Source organism: Petromyzon marinus, chromosome 61, assembly GCF_048934315.1.
Source record: "Petromyzon marinus isolate PM22_M1 ecotype Great Lakes invasive population chromosome 61, UKy_Petmar_22M1.pri1.0, whole genome shotgun sequence".
Lineage (NCBI taxonomy): Eukaryota > Metazoa > Chordata > Hyperoartia > Petromyzontiformes > Petromyzontidae > Petromyzon > Petromyzon marinus.
In genome coordinates, this window is record NC_133727.1 from 11,039,400 (window position 1) to 11,064,454 (window position 25,055).

Sequence of the window (25,055 nt, forward strand, 5' to 3'; positions counted from 1 at the left end):
CGCGAAAACCTACGCTTAATTACACACGTTTCTGTTTCATAAGGTGGTGTTGATGATGATAATGATGACGATCGAGATCGAGATGTCATCACGGCCATAGCCGTTGATGCCGCATCTCGCCAACACTTTCCACCTTTGTGTCAGCTCGAGCCATCCGCTTCACAGCGTCCTGCGAGAGAGAAAAAAAAAACTAATTTGTCTATGAAAATAACCTGCCTGTGTGCTTTGCCAAGAGCACAGTCAAGCGGAAGATGGTGTGCAATTGCCCCCGAAGCAAACACGCGCCATGTAAGAAAACGGCAATCGTCCATTGCCACTAAGTGGCAGTGACGACAACCCACAGTGCTTGTGCCAGGCTAGGTGCACTTTTGAGGTCACGTGAAGCGTCGAAGGCGCGCTTTGCTGGCAGGTCACGGAACAGACCCGGGTGGAATGGGTTTACTGAGCAAGATGACTGACGGATGCACCGCGTGTCTTCTCCTCACTGCACCAACTCACTGTGTTTTAGCCGCCCGGCGCTCCGCTCGTTGTTGTGAGCTTCGCTCCTCCGCCCTCCACTATTGCTGGAGGACGACTGCCTCCAACTGCCCCGTAGCGTACGTCAATAACCTCAAATGAAATAAAACACCACCATCATCACCACCATTACCACCATCATCACCACCATCACCACCATCACCATTACCATCACCATTATCACCACCACCATCATCACCACCATCATCAACAACAACCGCCATTCGCCACTAAGTGGTGGTGACGTCACCACGACCCTTGTGCCAGACTATGTGCACCTTGAGGCCATGTGAAGTGTCGAACGCCCGCTGGCAGGAGGTCACGGGGCAGACCCAGGTGCCATGGGTCGACTGACTGAGACGACTGGCCGATACACCACCTGTGCCCCCTACTATGCCAACTTGCTGTGCTTTAGCCACCCGGCGCTCCACTCGTTGTTGTGAGCGTCGCTCCTCCGCCCTCCGTTGTTGTTGGAGGGCGACTGCCTCCAACTGCCCAGTAGCGTCATTCACGAGCCTCCTCCACAGAGGCCGATCTTGACACCGCTGGTACCGACATCGGCAAGTCAACTCAGCTCCACATCCTCCTGTACCACATCACTCCATCTCTTCTCTAGCCCGTGCCTCGCCCGTTTAGCCCCCTCGAACCGTTCGAACAAAAGCTGTTTCGGCATGCGGTGACTGGGCATGCTGGCTACATGACTCAGTCAACGCAGCCTTGCCTGCTGGAGGAGCTCACCGATGGGACTTTGTCCAGATCTTTCAAGGATTTGTGATCTCCTCACACAATCAAGCCTGGTTAAACCCAGGATTGATCGTAGGCAGGCCAGCATGAATGCTTCTAAACAAGTGTAGATGTTCCATTAGGGGGGTCCACGTTTCACAAGCGTAGAGAAGGAAGTGAATGACCGTGGCCGAGAAGACCTGAAGCTTCGTGCAGAGCGACAGACCAGGTAGCTTCCACACAGCGTTATGCAACTGATGAAAAGATATTGTCGCTCGACTGATTCGGAGTGAGATCTCTGCTGATAAACCGGAGCCGGTCATGAGCACACTGCCCAGGTATGGGAAACTTTCCACTCTCTCCACAACTGCCCTAATCATCATTATCACCACCATCACCACCATCATCACCACCATCATCAACATCAAAGCCACCCCGTATAGCCTTAACAGACAGTTCAGGCACGTGCTGTTAGTGAGCACCTATGAAAGCCGACAAAGCACACGAGGGGATGGCCAGCACCATACCTGGACGCTTTTATCTCCCTAGTGCTGATCTTTACACACCACATCAGGTACTCATTTGCGGCTGAGTCGACCTAAGGGAGGCCCTGGACCGGTTCAGATAATAGCCACTGATTCTAGATTTGAAGCTTTTGTGACTGCAATGATTCATACTCTTTGGTTTTTTCGGTAAAGTCACGTAGGTAAAATAATTTAGTTTTCTTTTATTTTACCTACGTGACTTTACTGAAAAAACCAAAGAGTATAATAGCCACTAATGTTGGCCGTGAGCGGGAATCGAATCCGGATCACCGGGTTCGTAGCGCAGCATGCTAACAACTACGCTAGCGCTCCCTATAACACCACCACCACATACATGATCCCTTTCAATCGAAAAGAGCATTGACCCGCAGGCACACAAACAAATTCCCAACACTGATGTCTTATCACACAGGTGACAAGGTAATGTCAAACATTGTACACTGGCCAGTCCAAGGTTCATTGGTTCAACACTCGCGATTGTGACATAGCGAATGCACCACCCCCAGAGAATGGCTTCTAATGCCCTCTCTCATGAAATTAACGAAAAATATTAGCGCTGCTTATCTGCTTATTTAAGTCACCGCGATTACTCCATGATATCTGCGACAGAGGTATTGGTCCTAGGGGCCGTCCATAAATGACGTCACGCACCTGGGGGGGTCAGACATTTGTGACGATGTGTGACGAGGGGGGGGGGGGGTTTGAGAAATGTGACGTCACATATAAATGCGCAACTTTAAATAAATATAAACACTTTCTCCTTAATGAAATAGACTTTTTAATCAATATTTTCTCCTACAACATCAGAGTGCAGCGGCACATTAAATAAGCACTACAATGACAATAGTTCAAAGCGATTTGAAGTATGTTCTATTTTCAAAATGGAAATATGGTTTTGGGGAGGGGGAGGGCAGAGCTTTGTGACGTCATATTTGAGGGGGTGTCTGACTTTTTGTGACGCCGTGTGACGACGGGGGGGGGGGGGGGGGGTCAAAAATCGTCCAAAATCGCGTGAAGTCATTTATGGACGGCCCCCTAACGTGTTTCAGATCTATCTTGTGTTCGCAAAAGCGGTCTGAGACATGTCGTTTCGTTTCCCCAATGTAACTGCTGCCGCAGCCACAACTCAGTTTGTAGACACCCGGGTATTGCATATCAGGAATCACATCATTTACAGATGGGATCAACTCACGGATTTTGTGTACTGTGTTGAAACGAACCTGGATCTTGTGTTTAAGATTTTGGAAATAATTTTGGTAACCCCTGCTATGTATGGCAAAGTGATGGTATTGGTTGGATCCTCAGATGGTTGTCTCCCCATAGCTGGGGAGACAGCTTTGCAGATTGTACGGTCAGAATATCCATTCATCCTGAGGGCTTGGTGTACGTGCTCCAGCTCACTGGCTAGGTGGTACTGGTCGGAGATGCAACGGGCCCTATGGTGTAGTGTTTTGATGGGGGAATTCTTCTGGGCTGGATGGTGGTGGGAGTCAGGCTTTAGATAGGCATCCGTGTGGGTGGCTTTTCTGTAAACAGTGTCCCAACGAGCCACCAGGTCTCTTCTCGATCAAAACATCCAGGAATGGTAGCTTGCCATCCTTTTCCACTTCCATGGTGAATTTGATAGACGGGTGTATGGAATTGATGTGGTTGAGAAATTGGTTCAGTGCTGGCAGGCCATGTGGCCAGATGACGAACGTGTCATCTACGTATCTCTTCCACAAGGAAGGACGTAGGGTGGATGTCTGGATGGCATCTGTCTTAAATTTCTCCATGAAAACATTTGCTACCACTGGCGATAAGGGATAACCCATTGGGGTACCCTCATTTTGTTTGTAGAATGTACCATTCCAGGTGAAGTAAGTGTTGGTAGGACAGTGTCTTACCAAAGTTGGTACATCTGGATTCAGTCCCTGTTGGACCAAGTCTTCAATGATTGCAATGGCATCAGGTACAGGTACCTTGGTAAACAGGGAGACTACATCGAAACTGACAAGTAAATCATCTTGAGACAGTGAGATGTCCTTGATTAGAGAAACCAAGTGGGCTGAGTTAAGTACAGCTGAGGTGGTCTTGCCCGTGAAAGGAAGCAGGGTCTCAGACAGAAATCAGGCCAGTTTGTAGGTGGGTGAGTTAATGGTGGAGACGATAGAACGGAGCGGGGTACCTTCTTTGTGGGCCTTTGGAAGGCCATGAAATCTGGGTGGTCTAGCAGCCGATGGCTTTTGAGAGCGCTGCTTGTTCGAGTTCGACGTTTCGCCAGTAAGAAAGTCCACCTGTTTCGTTCACTCAACCGAACGTCGACGCCACCCGGCTGAGCTCTCGCGAGAGCTTCGGTCGGTGGTTTGGTTATTTACACGATTTTTTTTATTATTATTACACGCTTTTATTTAACTCACTCTGTCTTTTGTATCCTCAAATCTCGTAACTTAATTTTAACACACTTCCCAATGGCGTATCGACTGCACACTTGGTATGCGTATGTCACACTGATGACAATACTATGTTCTATCATAAAAAAATAATAAAATATATATATTTTTAAGCAATCTTTTGTATATCTAATGTTTCGGCTTGGGTCTAATTGTCCACGCTCAACTCAGGTTGGCTGTAATTTCCCAAGGTCCCTTTCGTCGTGGCAAGCTTCCTGGAGTCGTGGAGTTCTGCCATCACTTGTACGGTACATTTAATTAAAGCGTGTTTTGATAACAGTTATCTTTAAATATAACTTGTTATTGTCCTCGGAAGTCTCGCGCTCGCAAACATCACGTGGTGGTGGGGGGGGTGACCGGCACCGGGGTGTTTATCTAATCCCCTCTGCGATTCCGATTCCGCAACATCGATTCATTCTCCCCCGTCACGATCCATTAATTCATCCGCCGAAGCGCACGAGGCGCGCGAGAATCGCATTAAAAAAAAGCAATCGAACTTCGCGATTTCCCCACGTGTTCAACTAGCAGCTAGGAATCGATTGGGTGGGCGTGCGGGGAGGAGTTACGATTCGAATCAATCGATGCGAGCGCTCAGTCGGCGTTGTGTTTTTGTTTTGGGGACGGGGAGCTGCCGTCGCCGAAAGTCTTTCTCGGCCGGCGTCGCTTCGCCTCAGCAGAATAAAACTTCGTCGTCTTCGTCGCCTTCGTCGCAACTTATCGCTCGGTCGGTTGGCTCGCAGGCGCCCCTCGCTCGCTCCGGCCGGGGTTTGGAAGCTCGTCTGAGGTAAATCTCGAAGAGGGCCGCCCTTCGTTGTTGGTAATCAATAATCATCGGTAGTTGAGCAACTTGGCTCAACCTTCCGATGTTTGTAGTTGTTGTTGCTGCTGCTGTTCCTTTGTTCCGCTTGCAGTGTCGCGTGGGGTGTTTTTTTATTTGTTGTTAATTGCTCGCGTCTTGGATGGACTTATCCCCCGTCACGGGAATGTGGAATGGAATTACATTCCCGCGACGCCCCAAAAATAGAGATGGAGCGATTAGATAAACCGGTTTTTTTTAGAACCCTTTGTGCGGATTATTACCGCTCACAAAGGATCTCTAGAGATGGGGACCATTTGCTGGAGGAGAATTTTCATCATCCAGCAGTGGATTGATCCTGGCCGGTTAAATTACATCGCAACGTTTCGTTACTTTTGCTCTCGTTATAAGAATAACAATCGGCGCCTGGGTCTCGTCAGACCTCGGGAGCGAATGCAGAACTTTTTACAAACCTAGACGATGGCTTTGCAAACCTGTCAACACCCTAACCTTATTACAGACCAATTCAGACCGTGTCGGTCACCGCGTGCCCCTTATAAATCCCAATGTTCATCCTATAAAGTCCCATCAAAAGGTAGAAACACAAACAAATAGACCAAAACATTCATAATAAACGTTTTTGGGTTAGATCGCGTTGTTTATAAATGTGTCGTGACCCTCCACCACCCGACACGGCCAATCAGCAAAAAAGTGTCACGTTGACAAAAGACAAATATTTGCCAGAATGGCAAATTTCCCGATGATGCTGCTGGTGATGTAATTACCAGCGAAACGTCGTACTCAAAAATTGTAAATGTTGTGGATTCACTATTAAACACACCGGTGGGCTAAAGTAGTGAACTATTTTGTCTTTTAGTCAACGTGACACTTTTTTGCTGATTGGCCGTGTTGGGTGGTGGAGGGTTACGACACATTTATAAAAAAACGCGATCGAACCCAAAAACTTTATTGTGTATAATATTGGTCGCGAAAGCCTACGTGTTAAACAGACCAAAACATGTTTTTGTCTGTTGAAACAGCTGTATTGCGTATGGACCCGAAAACTCTTATTTCTCTGTACAAGAATACGGGCAAACTGTATGGGTTGACAGGTATGGCTTTGTATGGGGTGACTACCACCGTGCATAACAGGGTGCTGTAGGATATCTTCATCCAGCAGTGGCTTTACAAGGTCTTGTTAATGTACCATTGTTAAAATTGTCTTTTCTTTCCTCTCTCCATTATTTCGTTTTAGACATTGGATATTAATTCTGCCGTTTGCTGCATACAGCTGCAGTATTTTGGTCCCAAGGGCCTCCTACAATAACACAATTTACAGCTCTTTGCCAATCCACTGCTACGTGAAGATATCTAATAACATTATTTACAGCTCTTTGCCAATCCACTGCTACGTGAAGACATCTCCCCTCCCCCGCACGCCCTGTGAGTTATTGTTCAGCGAGATCCGAAGCAGGAAGGAGGCTTTCTCACAATTCTGGCAAATCGCCCGATGAAGCTGATGGTTGTTGTGATCACCGGCAAAAACGTCACAGGACTCAAATTGGAAATGTTGTGGCTTGTGGGTTTACTCTCCTAACACACCCAGAGTGTGTTGAAGCAGGAACGAATTGACACGTTTTGTTTACGTGACAAACCTTACTCATTGGCTTTGTCGGGGTGGTGGGTTAACGATACACATTCATATTTACGCTATCTAACCCATCACAACAAAACCTTTATTATGGATATTGTTTTAACCAAACTTCGTCACGCAGGTCAGTGGTGTGGAGTGTAGGGAGGAGATCCAGTGGCTGGTTTGCTTAAAGCACCCCAAGTGGCTTATCCCCGTGTATTGTTTGTCATATAAATGTCATACTGCAGTACTACAGGAGAGGCTACGAACGGTCATTCTCTGGGGGTGGTGGTGCATGCTCACAGTTGTAAGCCAATGAACCTTGGACCATGAGACGAGTGTGGTACAATCTTTTGACATTACCTTGCCACCCGTGCGATAAGACATCAGTGCTTGTGTGTATTTCAAGGAATCATATTGCTTTAATTACCGCACATGTTGACTTGCATGGCATTCACATGGCAGCTGTTACTTGATGTTGCTCTTGGCAAAGCTGACAAGCAGTTGAACTCTTTAAAAGGCATAGGAGTAGATGGTTGTGTGTAACGCTTAAGGCTGAGAAGTATTTGTAATCGTTGAGATTATTTGGCTGCTATAAATTTAGACGTGATAAGCCACTTCATTGAGCTATCGTTTGTGGCTAGATCACTTCTGAAAAATAATCTAATAGCTCAGTGGGCTTTACCTGGTGAAATAAAAAAGTTTAGTTTTATTTGTATTTTTTGTTATCTTCTTACCTTTCCTATACTTTGCGCTCCTATCGTGTTTTTGTATATGTTGCAATGTTCTGACCCCATGCCCCTCTTACTGGACATGTGAGTAATTCACTAACTGTGAATAGGGAGCACTCAGGCCTAGCTTTTGTTTGTTTAACTTGGCAATGTTTATCGGGCTGAACTGTTGTGCCTCGAACTTGGTAGTGAGGTGTTAACTAACTCGCCTGGTATACAGGAGAGCGTGGGTTCGAGCCCAACTCCGAAGCATGTTGTATACTGCATGTTCTCCCCGTGGTCTTGTGGATTTTTCTCTGGGCCCTCCGGTTTTTCCCTCCAAATTTAAAATCAACATCACGTGTTGAATAGTATTTGGCTGTTCAAAATTTCCACATGATAACCCACTTTTCGTTGAGCTATTATTTGTGGCCAGGTCGCTTCTGAAAAATAACTTTATAGCTCATTGGATTGCTCCTCCAGTCCAAATTAAAATTCTGATTCTGATGCACATGGTGAATTTTTGTGTGTTTTGTTGAAGTAATGTGATCTTTGGAGGTGGCCCGGTGGTTCAGAGGTCAGAGCACTGAACTGGTCTCAAGTTCCAAGCAGCTGCCAGTGTAACGAGTTTATTATACAGGAGTCGCCTCGATTTACTAAAGGGATGATACATTCTTTAAAAAAAACACACTGAAAATGACATTTCGTAAATCGGAATGGCTTTTCCCGTTTTGTAAGTTAATACTAAAATTCAGGGATATATTTGAGGCGGTCATTCCAACTCGTAAATCAAGGGATACACCGGTACCGTGTTGATGAATCTAGATCAGGGGTCAGCAACCAAAACAACAAGAAGAGCAATTTTTTTACGAATTTGGTAAACAAAAATTTCAAGAGAGCCGCAATGAACCGTGCTGGTGAATACGAGACGGTGGTCCTTAATAAATAACGCATGAAGCAGTCCCTTGAAGAGCTGCGTGCGGCTTCGGAGCCGCAGGTTGCCGACCCCTGCCCATGGTAAACTGGACTCCCACGGTAAACTGGACTCCCACGGTAAACTGGACTCCCACGGTAAACTGGATTCCCACGGTAAACTGGACTCGCACGGTAAACTCGATTCCCACGGTAAACTGGACTCCCGTGGTAAACTGGATTCCCACGGTAAATGGACTCCCGTGATAAACTGGACTCTTCCACGGTAAACTGGAATCCCATGGTCAGGGGTCGGCAACCAAAATAACAAGAGGAGCCTTTTTATTATTTGAATAGCCGTACTGCAGTCCTCAAAGAGCCACATTCGACTCCGGAGCCGCAGATTTGCCGACCCCTGCTCTGGATGTGTGTACATATATTCCACCCCCCAATCCCCCATATGTTTCAGCAGTTACCCCAGTGGCCTCGAGTATTCTGACAAACTACCATTCCACACCCACGTACTGGAAGCAGTGCTGAAGGTTGTTTTGTTATTTTAATAAAAAAAAAATATTCCCCAAAGATGTCCCCGATTGTGCTGCTGTGGCAATGTCACGAGATGGGAAAAAATTATTCCGACCTCTCGCTGAGCAGTGCAAAGCTTTTGTCTTGAGAGAACGGGCCCCACAGATGAGGGTACCAGAGATCCATCTCTCAAATTCCCTTCAAGTGAGCTATGTTCCACACAGTAAAGAGCAGAACTTTTCCCACCTACTCACTCTGTCTATAGAGAATTTTTTTTTTAATACGTAGGCTTTTGCAACCAATATGCATAATAAAGGTTTTTTTTGGGTGAGAATGCGTAAATGTTGTTGTCTGACAGGCAAACCAATCCAATTTTCAGAGTTGGAATTTAGCCCAATTTAAGTGCAGAACCAAACTTAAATTGGTGGGATTTCTGTCAGATTGTTTCTTCACCGACGCTGTCTCTTTAACACTGCATTGTGCTTTCATTGTTCACAGATGAAATCGGAGAATTGTGCTCCTGTGCTGCGCCCAGTGCGGGTGAAACAGGTAGAAGAATCCTTGAGCACAATCACACCCAACATGAAACACACACACACTCACCTGTGTACTGTATGTACACAAGCGAGACGTTAACTACCTCGCCTGGTATACAGGAGGTTGTGGGTTCGATCCCAACCCTGATGCCTGTATATATGGAGTTTGCATGTTCTACCCCGTGGTCACGTGGATTTTTCTCTGGGTCCTCTGGTTTTTCCCTCCGCATTTATAAACGTTCATTTATAGTATTAGGCTGCGATAGATTTACACGTAATTAGCCACTTTGTTGAGCAATAATTTTTCATAGTGAAAGGTTGCTTCTGAAAAAGCTGTATAGCTCAATGGGCCTGACCTAGTAAAATAAAAAAAAAACAGTTAAGTTATTGATTAGTTTGTAAAAAGGGAAAATGTGACTGTGCAGTCCTGCAATTTTTCACTCGCACCACTGCTGGTGCAGAGGGGTCTCTTTTAGAGAGAGCTGTGGAGAGTCCCACTGGACAGGGTATTTGTGGCCTACTCTTCCACACTGGCCAGACTTCTTGGAAGAGGTGGGAGCACTCACCCCTTACCCCACCATAGGCAACCTGCCAGTCGATTAATTGGTGTGTGCACCCATTTATGCTGCTAGGTGGATAGAAGTGGTTGTGTTTATGTACGTTGAACTTCTTTCGCACTGTACGTAGGCCAACCGTGCTAGTCGGAGGTGCGAGGGAAGGACCACACACTAAACATAAATGCAGTTCTAAAGAAATACGTTTTCAATCTAAAAAAAAATAGTTTTCAAGGGGGGGTATTTAAGACACTTGTACCATTATTTCAACTGCTACTTTGGGGGATTAAACGAGCGACCTCTGGATTGCAAGACCAGTGCCATCCCCTCCTGTATATGTAGGTCAGCAAACTGTGACCCCCTCCGCCCCCCCCCCCTCCATGCATGGCCAATTCTTCTGTTCTTGCTGAGATGAGATTACTCCACAGGTAGGCTGGTAGCCACTTCATTGGCGTGTCTTCCTTGGTCATTCAATAACTCGTCTCGGCGTATGGTTGATGCAGCAGCACTTCACATCGTTGAATTAAAAATGATGTGGCCAGGCGGCTCAGAAGTCCGAGCGCCGTGTAGGCACCGCTGAGAATCCTAGGGTGGAATCCAGGCAGCTGTCTGACTAAACTGGGTTCTCAAGTGCAGTGAGTTGGTGTTTTCAATTCGGTCGCAGTCCATTATATCTGCCCCTGAAATGTGCCACATCCATCTGCTGTACAGAGGGTATTGAAAACCACATAATGTTAATTTCCAGAGTAAATAATTCCATTCCTGTGGCATACATAGCTCATAAACAAAATGTAAAAAATTTCTGCAGCTACATTACAAATTAACATCCCCTACTTGCACAGTAGTGGCTCCAGCCAAGTTAGATGTATGTATGTTGAACTTCTTTGCCACCATACGTAGCCAACCGTGTTGATCGGAGGTGTGGGTGAAGAACAACAAACTAAACACAAAAAACTGTTCGAAATAAATTCATTTTTAATTGAGATTTAACAGAAGTGCAGTGACTCCACACGACTGTGATTATACGCGACGGAACGTTTGGCCAAATCTGTGTTGTTGCCACAGATGTTTTCAATATCTGCAGCACCACTATTCTTATGTTTCTGGTCAGATAAATACAATTAACACGCACAAAGCAGTGCTCATTTTAATCTGTGTTAAAGGTTATATGAAAAATGAATTCAAAAGTGGAAAAGTTATTGTTATTCTCATTGCTCTTGTTGCAAATGCAAAACAAATAGTAAACAGAGAGGTTGAGCCCATGCATATGGACATTGATCCAGGCCCTGTTACTGTGGCTGTTCCTGTGCTGTTCCTGTGCTGCTCCTGTGCTGTTCCTGTGCTGTTCCTGTGCTGCTCCTATGCTGTTCCTATGCTGTTCCTGTGCTGTTTGTGTGCTGTTCCTGGGCCCGCAAAGGCCAGCATTTCCCAGTGTCCATAAAAATGAGACTTTGGTTGTGTGTGGTGTTTGTGTGCAGAGTGGACAGGTGTGGGATTCGGTGCAGAAAGCGGCATTCGTATTGGGGACCGGTCTGCTGGTGTTTGCCGCAGCGAGGAACACGATCACATGGTGAGAACCTCGACTTTCGGTGCTCCTCAAAACTCACCCGCCCCACCCGAGTCCTCGCCAGCACCCCGCACCGTGCAGCTTCCCTGCGATTGTCACAGATACGTTTCCATTCTTGCGTAAATCAAGCTGCCGCACGCGCTGCACGCGCCTGATGGTTGGTAATCGTGGAGAGGTTGCGCCATGGTGGATATTGCGAGCATTGCACTCCTTCCTCAATGGTTTAAAATGTGTGCATGAAATAATTTGCGCAACTATCGGTTATTAATAATGCACTCACGATGGAAACGAGTCGTACGCAATTGTAGTGACATCGCGGATGTCACTGTGTAATGCCGGCCCTAGAGGGGCTCGGTGAGCGCTGACTGACAGCGCTGGATGGCACCACGCTCTGCGTGCAGTGCCAACCCCGACAGGATGGGGTGTCAGGGTGCCGGCCAAGGGAATGGGGTTACTAAGGGCCATGGCACTCTGGTTGACCCTAGAGGACACGTGACCGGTAAAGTCTACACAGGGGCCCCAGGTGAGGGCTAGGGGTGGTCACGTGTCAGGGTCGAGATCCTGCTCGAGGGTTCGAGAAGATGGTCGTGGCTAAGGGCGGAGCCAGCCACACCACAGAGGATATAAGCCGGGTCCCTGAGAGGGACCGGCTGTTGTTGTTCATCCTGAAGAATCTACGTTCTACGTCCTACGTCCTACAAGAGTCACCAACACGTGGACCGTGACCCAAGCTAGTGTCCGGTCCATTGTCGCTAGTTCCAGTGTAATTAGAGCAGTTAGCCTGGTGGTCCACCACCATAGGTTCTTATCTTGTTAAGGGGTAGTACCCCGTTTGTTAGCTTTAATAAATGTGTTGCCTCCAAGAAATGCATCTGGACTCAGTTGAACTCGCTACACAATCATTAGAATTAGGCTAATGGGGTGAACTATATTAACGAGATGACAAGCAAAAATGGAACAAAACAAAACTACGTTAGAATTTATGGAAATGATTTTGGTGGGGCGGTGAATTGCTACAGGCCTATTTGTAAATATATATTGTAGGTGCACTTCTATGAGCAGTGAGTGCCACAACCCATCCCGTAGCCTTCGCTCATCTGACGCCAACTTCCTGACTCCACCTCTCAGGACCAAGCGTCGAACCTGGGGCGACAGAGCCTTCTCTATAGCTGTACCCTCACTTTGGAACGCTCTCCCAAAACAAATCCGTGACCACACCGAACTTCCAGCATTCGAATCATTGACTACAGCTCACCTTTTTAAAATTGCTTTTAATGTTTAGCTAAGTTTGATGTGTTTTTACCATTTGATGTTGTTTTTGCTGCTTTTATGATTTTATGTAAAGTGTCTTTGAGTATTCAGAAAAGCGCTCATAAATGAAATGTATTATTATTGAAAATATATCGTCACTCGCAGCTGGGGTGCTGCTGAGCGAGCGCATTGTGAACTGTGTAGCGCGTGTGCTAGTCTCCGATTACAGTATTTTAAAAACACAAACAGAAGTGACATCCAGCAAAAAAAAAACGCAACTTATGTAATAATAAACTACATTTTTTAGCTAAACCATTCTTTTTGTTTATTTTACCAGGATCCACTGAGCTCTGTATTTCTTTATCAGAAGCGACCTGGCCACAAATAATAGCTCAACGAAAAGTGCGTTTTCATTTGTAAATTTACATTAGCCAAATACTATTAAACGCGTGATGTTAATTCTATATGTGGAGGAAAAAAACCGGAGGACCCGGAGAAAAATCCACACGACATCAGGGAGAACATGCAGACTTCAAGTATACAACAGGCATTGCGGGTCGGGATCGAACCCACGACCTCCTGTATACCAAGCGAGGCAGTTAACATCTCTATCCACCGTGGTGCCCAACTACTGCCAAGTTAGAGGCACAATAGTTCAGCCCCATAAATATTGACAAGTTAAACAAACAACAGCTGGGGTTTAGTGCTGCCTATTCACAGTTAGTGAATTGCTCACATCAACCCGTTGCCTGCTTGTGCCGACCATAGATTTTTTTCCCGGCATATTTCAGAAACTAAGCAGGCTTGAGTCTCCAGGGCACTTGGATGGGTGATCACCACATGTAATTCAGGTGTAGCAGGCTGTTTAAAAAAATGAGCTTCAGATAGAGGTACTTCAAGAGGTCAGAGTGCTGATCTGAAAACCGCTGAGATCTTGTGTTCGAATTGAGGCAGCCTGCTGTGATTAAACCAGGATCTCATATGCAAGAAGTTGCTGGTCTCGGCCTTTTGTCCAATGTCTGCATCAAATTCCATCTCATTAAATACAGCGCTGCTAACTTCCAGCTCTGAAAAAATTTCACTTTTGACTGTCATGCAAATGAACATGATACATTTTTCGAGACGGAATGTTTTCAAGCGGCGTTCTTCTGGGTGCCCTGCGATGTCAGCGGAGGGGAGGAGGGGAGGGGGGCGGTGTGCTGGGAAACTTGAGCTAGTGAAAATTCAACAACATTGTTTCTGGCCAAACCATACTCACGGTGGTGTGTGATGTCATCTTCCTCACCTCGTATGCAGGAGGTCGGGAGTTCGATCCAACCCTGATGCCTGCATATTTGAAGTTTGCATGTTTTCCCCATGGTCATGTAGATTTTTTTCTCCAAGTCCTCCGGTTTTTCTCTCCACATTTAGTAACATGCTTTTAGACTATTTAGATAATTTTTCTGCTATAAATGTCCACGTGATAAGCCACTTGGTTGAGCTATTACTTGTGGCCAGCTTGCTTTTGAAAAATAAGTTAATACCTCAGTAGTCTGTCTGGTAGGATGGGGATGGTTTAGTTGTCTTTTATTTTATACCTACGTGACTTTACCGAAATAACCAAAGAGTATGCTTGTATTTGTATGTTTGGATGTTTTGTTTACCTTTTTTGTACTTTGCACTCCTATCATATTTGTATTGTTTGTTGTTGTAACTTTCTTACCCCGTGTCCCTACTGGACATCTGTTAAAAATATCTTTATAGCTCATTAGATTCCTACAGTATAAAATATTCAGATTTTGACGGACGACATACATTTTTTTGTTTTGTGTTTAGTTTGTTGTCCTTCCCCCCTGCACCTCCCATTAGCACAGTTGGCTGCGTACGGTATGAAAGAAGTTCAACGTACATCACTCATATGGCAGAGTGTGGTGTAAAAGTGCTGCCCCTCTACAATGTCGATCAGAGATCACTTGGTGGGATCTCAGAGGAAGCTCTGTGACATTCACTTTATGTGGGCAGTTCTCGTAACATGAAGGATTGCACCGCTCTGCCTCTGTGAGATCTGAATGGATACTTTGATTACGATAACCCAATCAGGATAAAAAATGTATGTTATTATTTTTTGTTAAACAGAAAATATAAAAAGGAATGAGCGCCGGGTTGGCTTTATCGACTCGTCGTGTCTGGTCCACAGGCACCTGCAGCAGTTCTGGGGAGCGTCCGGTGATTTCTGGCAGTCGCAATGGGCTCTCTTCTACAATGCCTACGAGGAGGAACCTTTCAAGATCTTTGTCTTCTGTGCGTGCTCGAGTCGAATGCGAGATAAAAGCACACTTGCATTCAACAACAACAAACAGCAGCCATAAATTTACACCGTGCGGCTGTGACGTCGCAGTGGAGTAGGTGTCAGATGGGGTGCACGTTGAGGCCACACGGAGAGTGGCTCCCCCATATCGATGTAGTTAACCCCTTTTCCCATTCCGACACGTACTGCAAGTCACAGGGTCGGTGGGTGTCCCATTCGCCCGCTGAATTTCGGAATGCACAAGCGGCTCGGCGTTAATTTGATTTAGAGAGGCGTAGCACTTCTCTTTTTAATTAAGACATTGTACTGTCCTCACCGCAGAGAGCTGTAGCGACAAGTCCGTCGCGCTCTGATAACTGGTGCCAAACTGTGCCACGTGCCCTCCCGCGTGGCCTTTTACTTCAAATTCCATTATGATGATGTAAACGTACGTTATCGGAACGGAATCGGATGAACGGGAAAGGGTTAATAGGAGTTGCTATGAATCTAGACGTTGTATCCATTAGAGGCTTTGTTCTCTCAATCCCTTGATCGCAGCAAATACTTCAAGTTCCACCAGCTTATTTGTGACTCTCCTCTCAATTGAATTGAGTACCTGACATACGAGAGACTAGGGAAGTGGCCCAAACTAATCTTGTGTGCCCTGCCAGCCTTAAAAGGCAATTGAAAACATGTATTGTCTCAAGTATATCTCCTGGCGATAAAACAGTGCGTAAGGTACACACTGTTTTAACAAACAGTAACTAAAGAGATTGTGAAATTGAATATTAGAATGTTATGTATTGGGGACAAGGCCATTGCAAGGCTTAGCTTTTGCATTGTCATTGTTGTGAATGTAATAGACTCGCTTGCTTTGATTGGCTTGGCTCATGCCTGTGTTTGTGTGCATGTGGTATTGGTCACCCGCCCCTTCGTGTGTTTGCTAGCGGCACTTGTCCCAACAGTCTGTTCAGACTATACAGGGAATCTTTGTCTTTGCATATGGAAAATGTGTATGGGGGGGTGGGGGTAGTGGTGGCATAGTGACTAGCACTCTGCATTACGTACCTGGTGACTCATGCAGTGAGCGAGGTGGGGGGGCATGGCGGGGCAGGATGGGTGGGAAAGTGCTGCCCCCCTTACTGCATGCACCAGAGGTCACTTGTAAGGGAATCGCACAAGGTAGCTGTTATATCCGCTTCCGTTGGCTGTTCGCTATAACAAGGAAGGATTGTGCTACTTTGCGAAAGATTCAGATTGAATGAATGGAGTAAAAGTTTAAACGGAACTCTTTTTAATTATACAACAGCAACAACAAAAGTAACATGTGAAAAAAGCACTGACATGCAGATTGGTCGTTTTTGTGGTGGTGGTGGTGGAGCCAGGCTCGATGGTGGTCCCCACCGGAATGTTCTGGCTCTTCAACGCCCTGCTGATGTGCGTGGACGTGACCGGCTGGCCCGCGTTCTTCCTCCGCTACAAGATCCAAGCCGATAAGAATGTGCCGGTGAGCGCTAGCTGCGGTGGTGCCCAGGGGGCACTGCTCCCATTCCAGCCAGAACCAAATAATAACAATCGGATAAACAATTGAGTGCATTTGGTATTTGTGAAATTCCGTTAAGAGTGCGAGGGCTATTGTGAAGGTGCTACAGTGAGGGAAAAAAGTATTTGATCCCCTGCTGATTTTGTACGTTTGCCCACTGACAAAGAAATGATCAGTCTATAATTTTAATGGTAGGTTTATTTGAACAGTGAGAGACAGATTAACAACAACAAAATCCAGAAAAACGCATGTCAAAAATGTTATAAATTGATTTGCATTTCAATGAGTGAAATAAGTATTTGACCCCTCTGCAAAACATGACTTAGTACTTGGTGGCAAGACTTTTGTTGGCAATCACAGAGGTCAGACGTTTCTTGTAGTTGGCCACCAGGTTTGCACACATCTCGAGAGGGATTTTGTCCCACTCATCTTGGCAGATCTTCTCCAAGTCATTAAGGTTTCGAGGCTGACGTTTGGCAACTCGAACCTTCAGCTCCCTCCACAGATTTTCTATGATATTAAGGTCTGGAGATTGGCTAGGCCATTCCAGTACCTTAATGTGCTTCTTCTTGAGCCACTCCTTTGTTGCCTTGGCCGTGTGTTTTGGGTCATTGTCATGCTGGAATACCCATCCACTACCCATTTTCAATGCCCTGGCTGAGGGAAGGAGGTTCTCACCCAAGAGTTGACGGTACATGGCCCCGTCCATCGTCCCTTTGATTCGGTGAAGTTGTCCTGTCCCCTTAGCAGAAAAGCACCCCCAAAGCATAATGTTTCCACCTCCATGTTTGACGGTGGGGATGGTGTTCTTGGGGTCATAGGCAGCATTCCTCCTCCAAACATGGCGAGTTGAGTTGATACCAAAGAGCTCCATTTTGGTCTCATCTGACCACAACACTTTCACCCAGTTGTCCTCTGAATCATTCAGATGTTCATTGGCAAACTTCAGACGGGCATGTATATGTGCTTTCTTGAGCAGGGGGACCTTGCGGGCGCTGCAGGATTTCAGTCCTTCACGGCGTAGTGTGTTACCAATTGTTTTCTTGGTGACTATGGTCCCAGCTGCCTTGAGATCATTGACAAGATCCTCCCATGTAGTTCTGGGCTGATTCCTTAACGTTCTCATCATCATTGCAACTCCACGAGGTGAGATCTTGCATGGAGCCCCAGGCCGAGGGAGATTGACAGTTCTTTTGTGTTTCTTCCATTTGTGAATAATCGCACCAACTGTTGTCACCTTCTCACCAAGCTGCTTGGCAATGGTCTTGTAGCCCATTCCAGCCTTGTGTAGGTCTACAATCTTGTCCCTGACATCCTTGGATAGCTATTTGGTCTTGGCCATGGTGGAGAGTTTGGAATCTGATTGATTACTTCTGTGGACAGGTGTCTTTTATACAGGTGTAGTGGGTTCCAGGACACGGAGACGGCAGAATAGAAGCAGCACTATTTATTTAAACCTTAACAAGGGTTACACTAGAAGGGGTAGCGGCCCCTCCACCCGTATAACTCAGGAACACACCCCAGGCTCTCTAGCCTAAGCTCTAGGCTCCCAGTTCCTCCTGGTAGGGCTCTAAGGGAGGCTATCAGATCCGGCCCTGGTTAGGCACAGATCTCGGCACCCCGCCGACCAGACCGGCCCTTAGAAGGACTCTGACTCTGGGGCTCTGGGGCCGCACCACTGGCTTGCTGTGCCGGCCCTGAAAAGGGCAGCGGTCACAGGAGTTCCAGGGTCTCACCTAGCTGGCCTTCTTTCTTCACTGGTTGCTTCAGCCTCGGGCCCCACACTCTGCCCCGAGCTCCCTGGCTCCCCGCACTTTATACCCACTGGAGCCTTAGCGGACGTTGTTGTAGCCACCAAGGTGTGGGTGAACCACACCTTCCCGTGTCATGTGTTTATTCCCCATAGCACCCCTACATCACCCCCTCCCGTGTAACCCGCAGCCGTCCCGGCTGCAACAATACTCGAACAATAAACACAACAAACCCCCACCCGTGCGTGCCTCATAAGAACGAACACCCCAATAAATAACCCAACCCACCTATACAAAATTACACTATATACACATATACATTGTACCCGCCCCCCCCATCAACGCAGCAAGAAAACTTAACAGTGAACAACAAGAGTAACAAGAACCATTTTTACAACAAGCGGCGCATTTTGGCGCGAGTCCGATTTGCGGGTCCATCGTAGGGGGAGGGTCCGGTCGGCCCGGCAGTGGGCACCGGCTGTGCAGGTGCACCGTCTTCCGTCACCCCGGAAGGGCAAACTCCGTCCCCACCGGGTGGCGCAGGCGCGCTGGAAGCCGTCATTCTTGAGGCGCCTGAAGGTGGAACAGTTAGCGAAGCATCAAGGGCAGGTGACGAAGACGCCGTCCGGGAGTCAGCGGAGACATCACATGCTCGGCCTGTGTAATGTGGTGGAGGGACGCGCGGCGCCACAAACGGCTTCAGACGCGAGGGGTGTACGTACCAGCGGCGTTTCCCCCACTGGATACGAACGCACTGCGGCCGCATAACCTTCACAATAACCACAGGGCCCCTCCAAGGCCGCAACAATTTCGCCGAGGTCGCCAACGGCACCTGAGGGCAGTGCAGCCAGGCTTGATCGCCTGGCTTCCACGCATGTGTGCGTGATTGGCGCGATCGCAACCTCTCGTTGGCTTTCTGCCGAGAGGAAGAGTTTTGGGCCGCTGCCTCCCGCGCCTCGGTCAACCTCAGGATATTAAATTTAACGTGGTCGGCCAATTTCGATTTTCTGCTGGTTTCCGAGACGCGGAGCTGATTCGCAATTGGTGGGTCAACGTCGCGACCGTACATCAAAAAGAACGGCGAGAAGCCGGTTGCCGCGTGAGGAGCCATTCTATAGGCGGCCAAAACCCCCGGAATGTGAAGGTCCCAATCGGTCTGGGAGTCACACACCTGGTGACACAACATAGATGTGAGCGTCCTATGCAGCCGCTCCACCATGCCATCGGTTTGTGGGTGATAGGGGGAAGTGCGAATCTTTTTCGTACCAAGAAGCGCACACACCTCGTGCAGAAGGACGCCAGAGAAGTTCTTCCCTTGGTCAGTCAGCAGCCGTTCGGGAGCACCCTTGTCGAGGACATAGCCCTGGACAAAGGCCTCGGCAACGGCTGCTGCTGACTGGTTAGCAAGAGGCCATGCCATAGGCCATCGGGTGAAATATTCCACGCCAACCAGCAGGTACTTGTTACCCCTAGGGGTCGCAGGGAAGGGCCCCAATATATCGAGTGCGACGAGTTCGTTAACCCGAGAGACCGTGATAGATTGTAGCGGTGGGCAGGCGCCTTTCGCTGGTGGTTTTCGTTGGGCGCACTGAGTGCATGCACCCAGGAGGTCATCCACATCCCTTGCCATACCCGGCCAGAAGAAATCCAGCTGGAGCACGGCAAGGGTCTTGTGGGTCCCCAGGTGCAAAAGTCGCTCGTGTGCGGCCCAAACGGCCTTACCCCGCAAAGCGGATGGCACCACAAGCCTGTGACGGCAGGCCCTCCCATCCCAATGCATTAGGAGCCCCTGGAGCAGCCCGTACGAATCAATCCCCGCGACCCCCCGCACGGAACCCCCTGCGCGACGACGCAACGCGAGGAGGGATGCGTCCTCCATCTGGAGGCGCCCCCATTCCGCAACGGACAACCCCAGCAAGGAGTCCGCACCTCCCTCCCCGACAGGACCCTCAGGCAAGGGGTCCTCAGTGGCAGCAGCGAGAACCGGGATATCTAAGGGGGGGCTATCCTCTGGCGGCTTACAACGCCCCGATCCCCTGAGACAAGCGCAATCTGAGGCGGGCGGCAGGCGAGACAGCGCATCCGCATTAGTGTGCCGAGCACCCTTCCGATATGTGGTCGTGAAATCATAATCCTGAAGGATTTCGAGCCATCGGGACAATTGCCCCGAAGGCTGTGTCACCCGCAAGGCATATTGTAATGCCGCATGGTCCGTACGGACAGTGAAATGCCGACCGTACAGGTATGGGCGATACTGTTGCATAAAAAATACAATAGCCAAGAGTTCCCGACGCATGACGCAGTATCTCTGTTCCGCCGGAGACAAAACCCTACTGCCATAAGCCACGACGCGTTCCACACCACAGATCACCTGTGAGAGCACACCCCCAATGCCCGTATTGCTGGCGTCTGTATCGAGCAGGAAGGGTTCCGAAAAATCGGGGTAGCTCAATGGAGGGGCCCGCACGAGAGCGTCGCGAAGGGAACAAAAAGCGACCTCCTCCTCCTGGCCCCAGTGAAATTTCACTCCCTTCGCCGTCAGAGCGTGTAAGGGCTTAGCAATGGTCGCGAAATCCGCGACGAACCGCCGGTAATAAGACGCAAATCCAATGAAACTCCTGACCTCAGCCACCGAGGTGGGGGTTGGCCAGGAGTTGACACACTGCGTCTTTGCGGGATCGGTGGATATGCCCGAGCGGCTGACGATGTGCCCCAAATAGCGTACGGATTCCCGTAGCAGGTGGCACTTTTGCGGCTTAAATTTCAAATTCGCAGCACGCATTTTGAGGAACACGGCGCGCAAGCGCAAAAGGTGTTCGTCAAATGTCTTGCTGAACACGATGACGTCATCCAGATAGATCAAACAGACGTTCCACTGTAAGCCAGCCAAAACCAGTTCCATAAGGCGCTGAAATGTCGCCGGAGCGGAGTGTAATCCCATAGGTAACCGGTTAAATTGGAATAGGCCGTGTGGTGTGCGAAACGCAGTCTTTGGCTTGGACTCATCATCCAATGGGAGTTGCCAAAATCCGGATAACAAGTCCAACGTAGAAAAAAAACGTGCGCCAGCCAGAGCATCCAGAGATTCGTCCATCCGGGGAAGTGGATACGCGTCGGCCACGGAGATCTTATTAAGGCGGCGAAAATCCACACAGAATCGCAAGGACCCATCGTGCTTTTTGACAAGCACTATGGGTGCTCCCCATGGACTGGTGGAAGGGGCTATAATGTCTGCAGCCAGCATGTCATCCACTGCCAATTTGACATGATCTTTTTCGGCCGGACTTAACCGAAAAGGATTCTGGCGTACCGGGGCATTGTCACCCGTGTCAATGTGGTGACGCAACAATTTCGTGCACCCAATGTCATATTTGTGTTTACTAAAAACATCGGAAAATTCCGTCAGAAGGGTGCGTAGGCCGGCACGCTGGGAGTCGGACAGATCACTCGTGCCCGAACATAGTGTGTCCATCCAACTATCGTCCCCCTCAGAATGCGGTTGAGCCAGAGGATCGGTCCCCACATTACCCATAACCGTGTCTACCACGGGGACCGGTGTCGCGTGCGCGAGCACAGTTCCCTGAGGAACGACGGCCGTCTGTACGCCAACGTTAAGGACGAGGATAAACGGGTCATCGCTCCCCTTAACGAGCGTTTGAGCGGCCACCAGATCCAGCCCGTTTTCCCCAGCCCTCGAGGGCCCTAACAGAATTCCCTGGTCCAGAACACCGGGCACGAAAGGCCGACGCAAGCGAAGGGGCACGAGCATTTGCGCCCCGGGAGGTACACGCACCGTCCGAGTGACGAACGCTTGTATCGACGCGCACGCTGCCCTTGAGGTGACAGGGGAAGGCAGGAATGTTACCCGTCGGCCCGAGGGAAGCTCGATGCAACCCTGATCAATTAGAATTTTAATCGGCATTTTGCCCAAAAAGTCCGTCCCCAACAAGCACGGAACCGCCAGCGAGGACGAGACTAATATCGGCCCGGAGAGTTTGATATCGCCAATGCAAATTTGTGCTCGAATTTGGCCTATGATACCCAGCGAACCCCCGTTCGCTGCGTAACACGGAACGGTGACTGGGAGCAAGGGGCGGCTTTGAACGGGAAGAATATTATAAATCAAGTCTGACACAATGGTCGCCGAAGCTCCCGTATCGACGAGGATACGCACCTCGACCCCGTCAATGCGACCCGCGACCACGGACGAGCCTGCCGACGCAGCAACAATGCGGTGGGCCAATTCCGTCCACTGCCCCGGCCCGAGCACCCTCTCGACCCCGCCGCCACCCAACAAACCAATGGGCGTACCCCGAGGCCCGTACACCGAAACGCGCGAGGTGGGGACAGGTGTGTGCACAGGCCGAGCATGTGGGGTGCCGCGACTTGCCAGGTTGCGATGCGGAGGCCTGTAGGCTGGAGCGCCGTCCGACCGTCCCGGCTGTCGTTGACGAGGCGCCCGGCATTCCGCAGCCACGTGGCCCTTGCGGCCACAGTTGTAGCACGTGATGAGCGCCTTGGGGTGCTCCTGGCGATCCGGTGTGGTCCGAGCCGGCCTCCCTCCGGATCTCCACTCCACCGGGCGACCCGCCGCGAAGACCTCCTCGGAGGGGGGGATGGTCGGCGTCCCAGCGCACACCGCAGCTGCGCCCTTGGGGACGAGAGGTGATCGACGCTGCGCTATCAGGTGCGCGTGGATGTGTCTTGCTGCCCGCAAGGAGCACATGTCCGCGTCGTCCTCTGCGACGATGACGATCTGTAGCTCCTGGGCCAATGCCAGGAGCTTCTCCGTCACCATCGCGTCCACCCCTTCGCCGTCCATCCGCGGGAAAGCCGCTTTTGCGAGGGCCAGGAGAGCCGTGCGATACGCCAGCGGTGGCTCCTTCTGGCCCCTGCACCGCTCGTGGAAGAGTTTGCGGCAGTCCGACGATGGCCCGTAGACTATGGTGAGGACCTGGAGCGCCGACTGTAGCGTAGATCGCGTTGATCTGGGAGCTGTGATGAGCGTAGCAAGGGCGTCATCGTCCAGCATGGCCGGTAGCGCACTCAACGCCTCGTTGTCCGTCCAGCCGGCCATCTCTTGATGAGCGAGAAAGCGGCGTTGAAAGGCCCCCCAGTCGCCGCCGTCTGAAACGAACTCCTTCAACACCGGCAGGCGTTGTTGAAACGATGGCTTCGTCTCTGAGAGGTGCCGCGCGCCATTTCCGGCCTCTCCACCGGTGTCTGAGGGGCTGGGGACACCCATCGGCGGTCGCGCAGGTGATGACGATGCGCCCGCCGATTGGTCCTGACAGCGGGCGTCCGTTGGTGATGACGTCACCACCGCTGATTGGCCCACGGCGTCCACGTGGCGCTGCGACCCTCCAATCGCCGTGGCGGACACTGTCATGGCGGCAAATCCGAAATCTGGTGGCTGTGTTTCGGCGGGAATGGCCGTTGAACGGCGTTCGTCTCTCTGCCGCCTTTGCGCCCGCAGCCCCGCGCGGTTGATTTCCTCCAGCGTGGAAGCCACGGCATACAGCAGCTCAGCCAGTCGAGAGTGAGCCGCCTGCAACCCGTCCTCCATCGGCGGCCACTCCTCCAGCGGCGGCTGCTGTTGGGGCGTCTGGGACATCCCAGGATCGTCGGCCGCGGCCTCTGGCGCAATCCCAGGCGAGCCGTCCTCCTCCTGGGGTTCCTGTGATCGGTTTGTACTCCTTGTGTCCATTTTAAGACCACTCCTGACACCAGTTGTAGTGGGTTCCAGGACACGGAGACGGCAGAATAGAAGCAGCACTATTTATTTAAACCTTAACAAGGGTTACACTAGAAGGGGTAGCGGCCCCTCCACCCGTATAACTCAGGAACACACCCCAGGCTCTCTAGCCTAAGCTCTAGGCTCCCAGTTCCTCCTGGTAGGGCTCTAAGGGAGGCTATCAGATCCGGCCCTGGTTAGGCACAGATCTCGGCACCCCGCCGACCAGACCGGCCCTTAGAAGGACTCTGACTCTGGGGCTCTGGGGCCGCACCACTGGCTTGCTGTGCCGGCCCTGAAAAGGGCAGCGGTCACAGGAGTTCCAGGGTCTCACCTAGCTGGCCTTCTTTCTTCACTGGTTGCTTCAGCCTCGGGCCCCACACTCTGCCCCGAGCTCCCTGGCTCCCCGCACTTTATACCCACTGGAGCCTTAGCGGACGTTGTTGTAGCCACCAAGGTGTGGGTGAACCACACCTTCCCGTGTCATGTGTTTATTCCCCATAGCACCCCTACACAGGTAACAAGCTGAGATTAGGAGCACTCCCTTTAAAAGTGTGCTCCTAATCTGAGCTCGTTACCTGTATAAAAGACACCTGGGAGCCAGAAATCTTTCTGATTGAGAGGGGGTCAAATACTTATTTCCCTCATTAAAATTAAAATAAATTTATAACATTTTTGACATGCGTTTTACTGGATTTTTTTGTTGTTATTCTGTCTCTCACTGTTCAAATAAACCTACCATTAAAATTATAGACTGATAATTTCTTTGTCAGTGGGCAAACGTACAAAATCGCGGGGATCAAATACTTTTTTCACTTCACGTTTCACCGACGGGTATATTCTCTCGGTAGGCGGGGGGGGGGGTTCTATTACCGTCTTGTGTTTATCCAATTAAGTAATTTGTAAGTACATTCAGTTCTGCTATAAAGCTGTGTGTTTTCATGACACGAATTGGATCGAGTGAACAGAACTGCATCGCGCGAGTAGGAATAAGTGGTCGTACGGCTGCCTCGGTGTAGCATCATCACACAAGGCATTCGGATGCTGCTGGATGCTTCTAG

At 49.5% G+C, this 25,055-nt stretch overlaps 3 protein-coding genes across 3 annotated transcripts in view; 2 read left to right on the plus strand and 1 right to left on the minus strand.

The window, feature by feature from the left end:
* LOC116955719 (serine/threonine-protein kinase PLK4-like) overlaps positions 1-18,030 on the plus strand; it is a 42,680-nt gene extending 24,650 nt beyond the window's left edge. Inside the window, exon 8 of the transcript XR_012930059.1 lies at positions 17,893-18,030. The gene's annotated coding sequence lies outside the window, so the exon portion shown is untranslated. The remainder of the gene's footprint in view (positions 1-17,892) is intronic.
* FAXDC2 (fatty acid hydroxylase domain containing 2) overlaps positions 4,768-25,055 on the plus strand; it is a 31,639-nt gene continuing 11,351 nt past the window's right edge. The window contains exons 1-5 of the mRNA XM_032976887.2: positions 4,768-5,000; positions 9,291-9,341; positions 11,361-11,452; positions 14,877-14,980; positions 16,352-16,473. Coding sequence (XP_032832778.1) covers positions 9,291-9,341; positions 11,361-11,452; positions 14,877-14,980; positions 16,352-16,473 — 369 coding nt within the window. The 5' untranslated portion in view covers positions 4,768-5,000. The remainder of the gene's footprint in view (positions 5,001-9,290; positions 9,342-11,360; positions 11,453-14,876; positions 14,981-16,351; positions 16,474-25,055) is intronic.
* On the minus strand, positions 17,942-24,531 carry LOC142906089 (uncharacterized). Its single transcript, XM_076053553.1, has one exon. It carries the CDS (start codon positions 23,965-23,967, stop codon positions 18,652-18,654), a length of 5,316 nt encoding a protein of 1,771 aa, XP_075909668.1. The 5' UTR covers positions 23,968-24,531; the 3' UTR covers positions 17,942-18,651.

Bases quoted from the DNA above. Each gene is read 5' to 3' on its own strand.
- LOC142906089 (XM_076053553.1), bottom strand. From the start codon at position 23,967: ATGGACACAAGGAGTACAAACCGATCACAGGAACCCCAGGAGGAGGAC.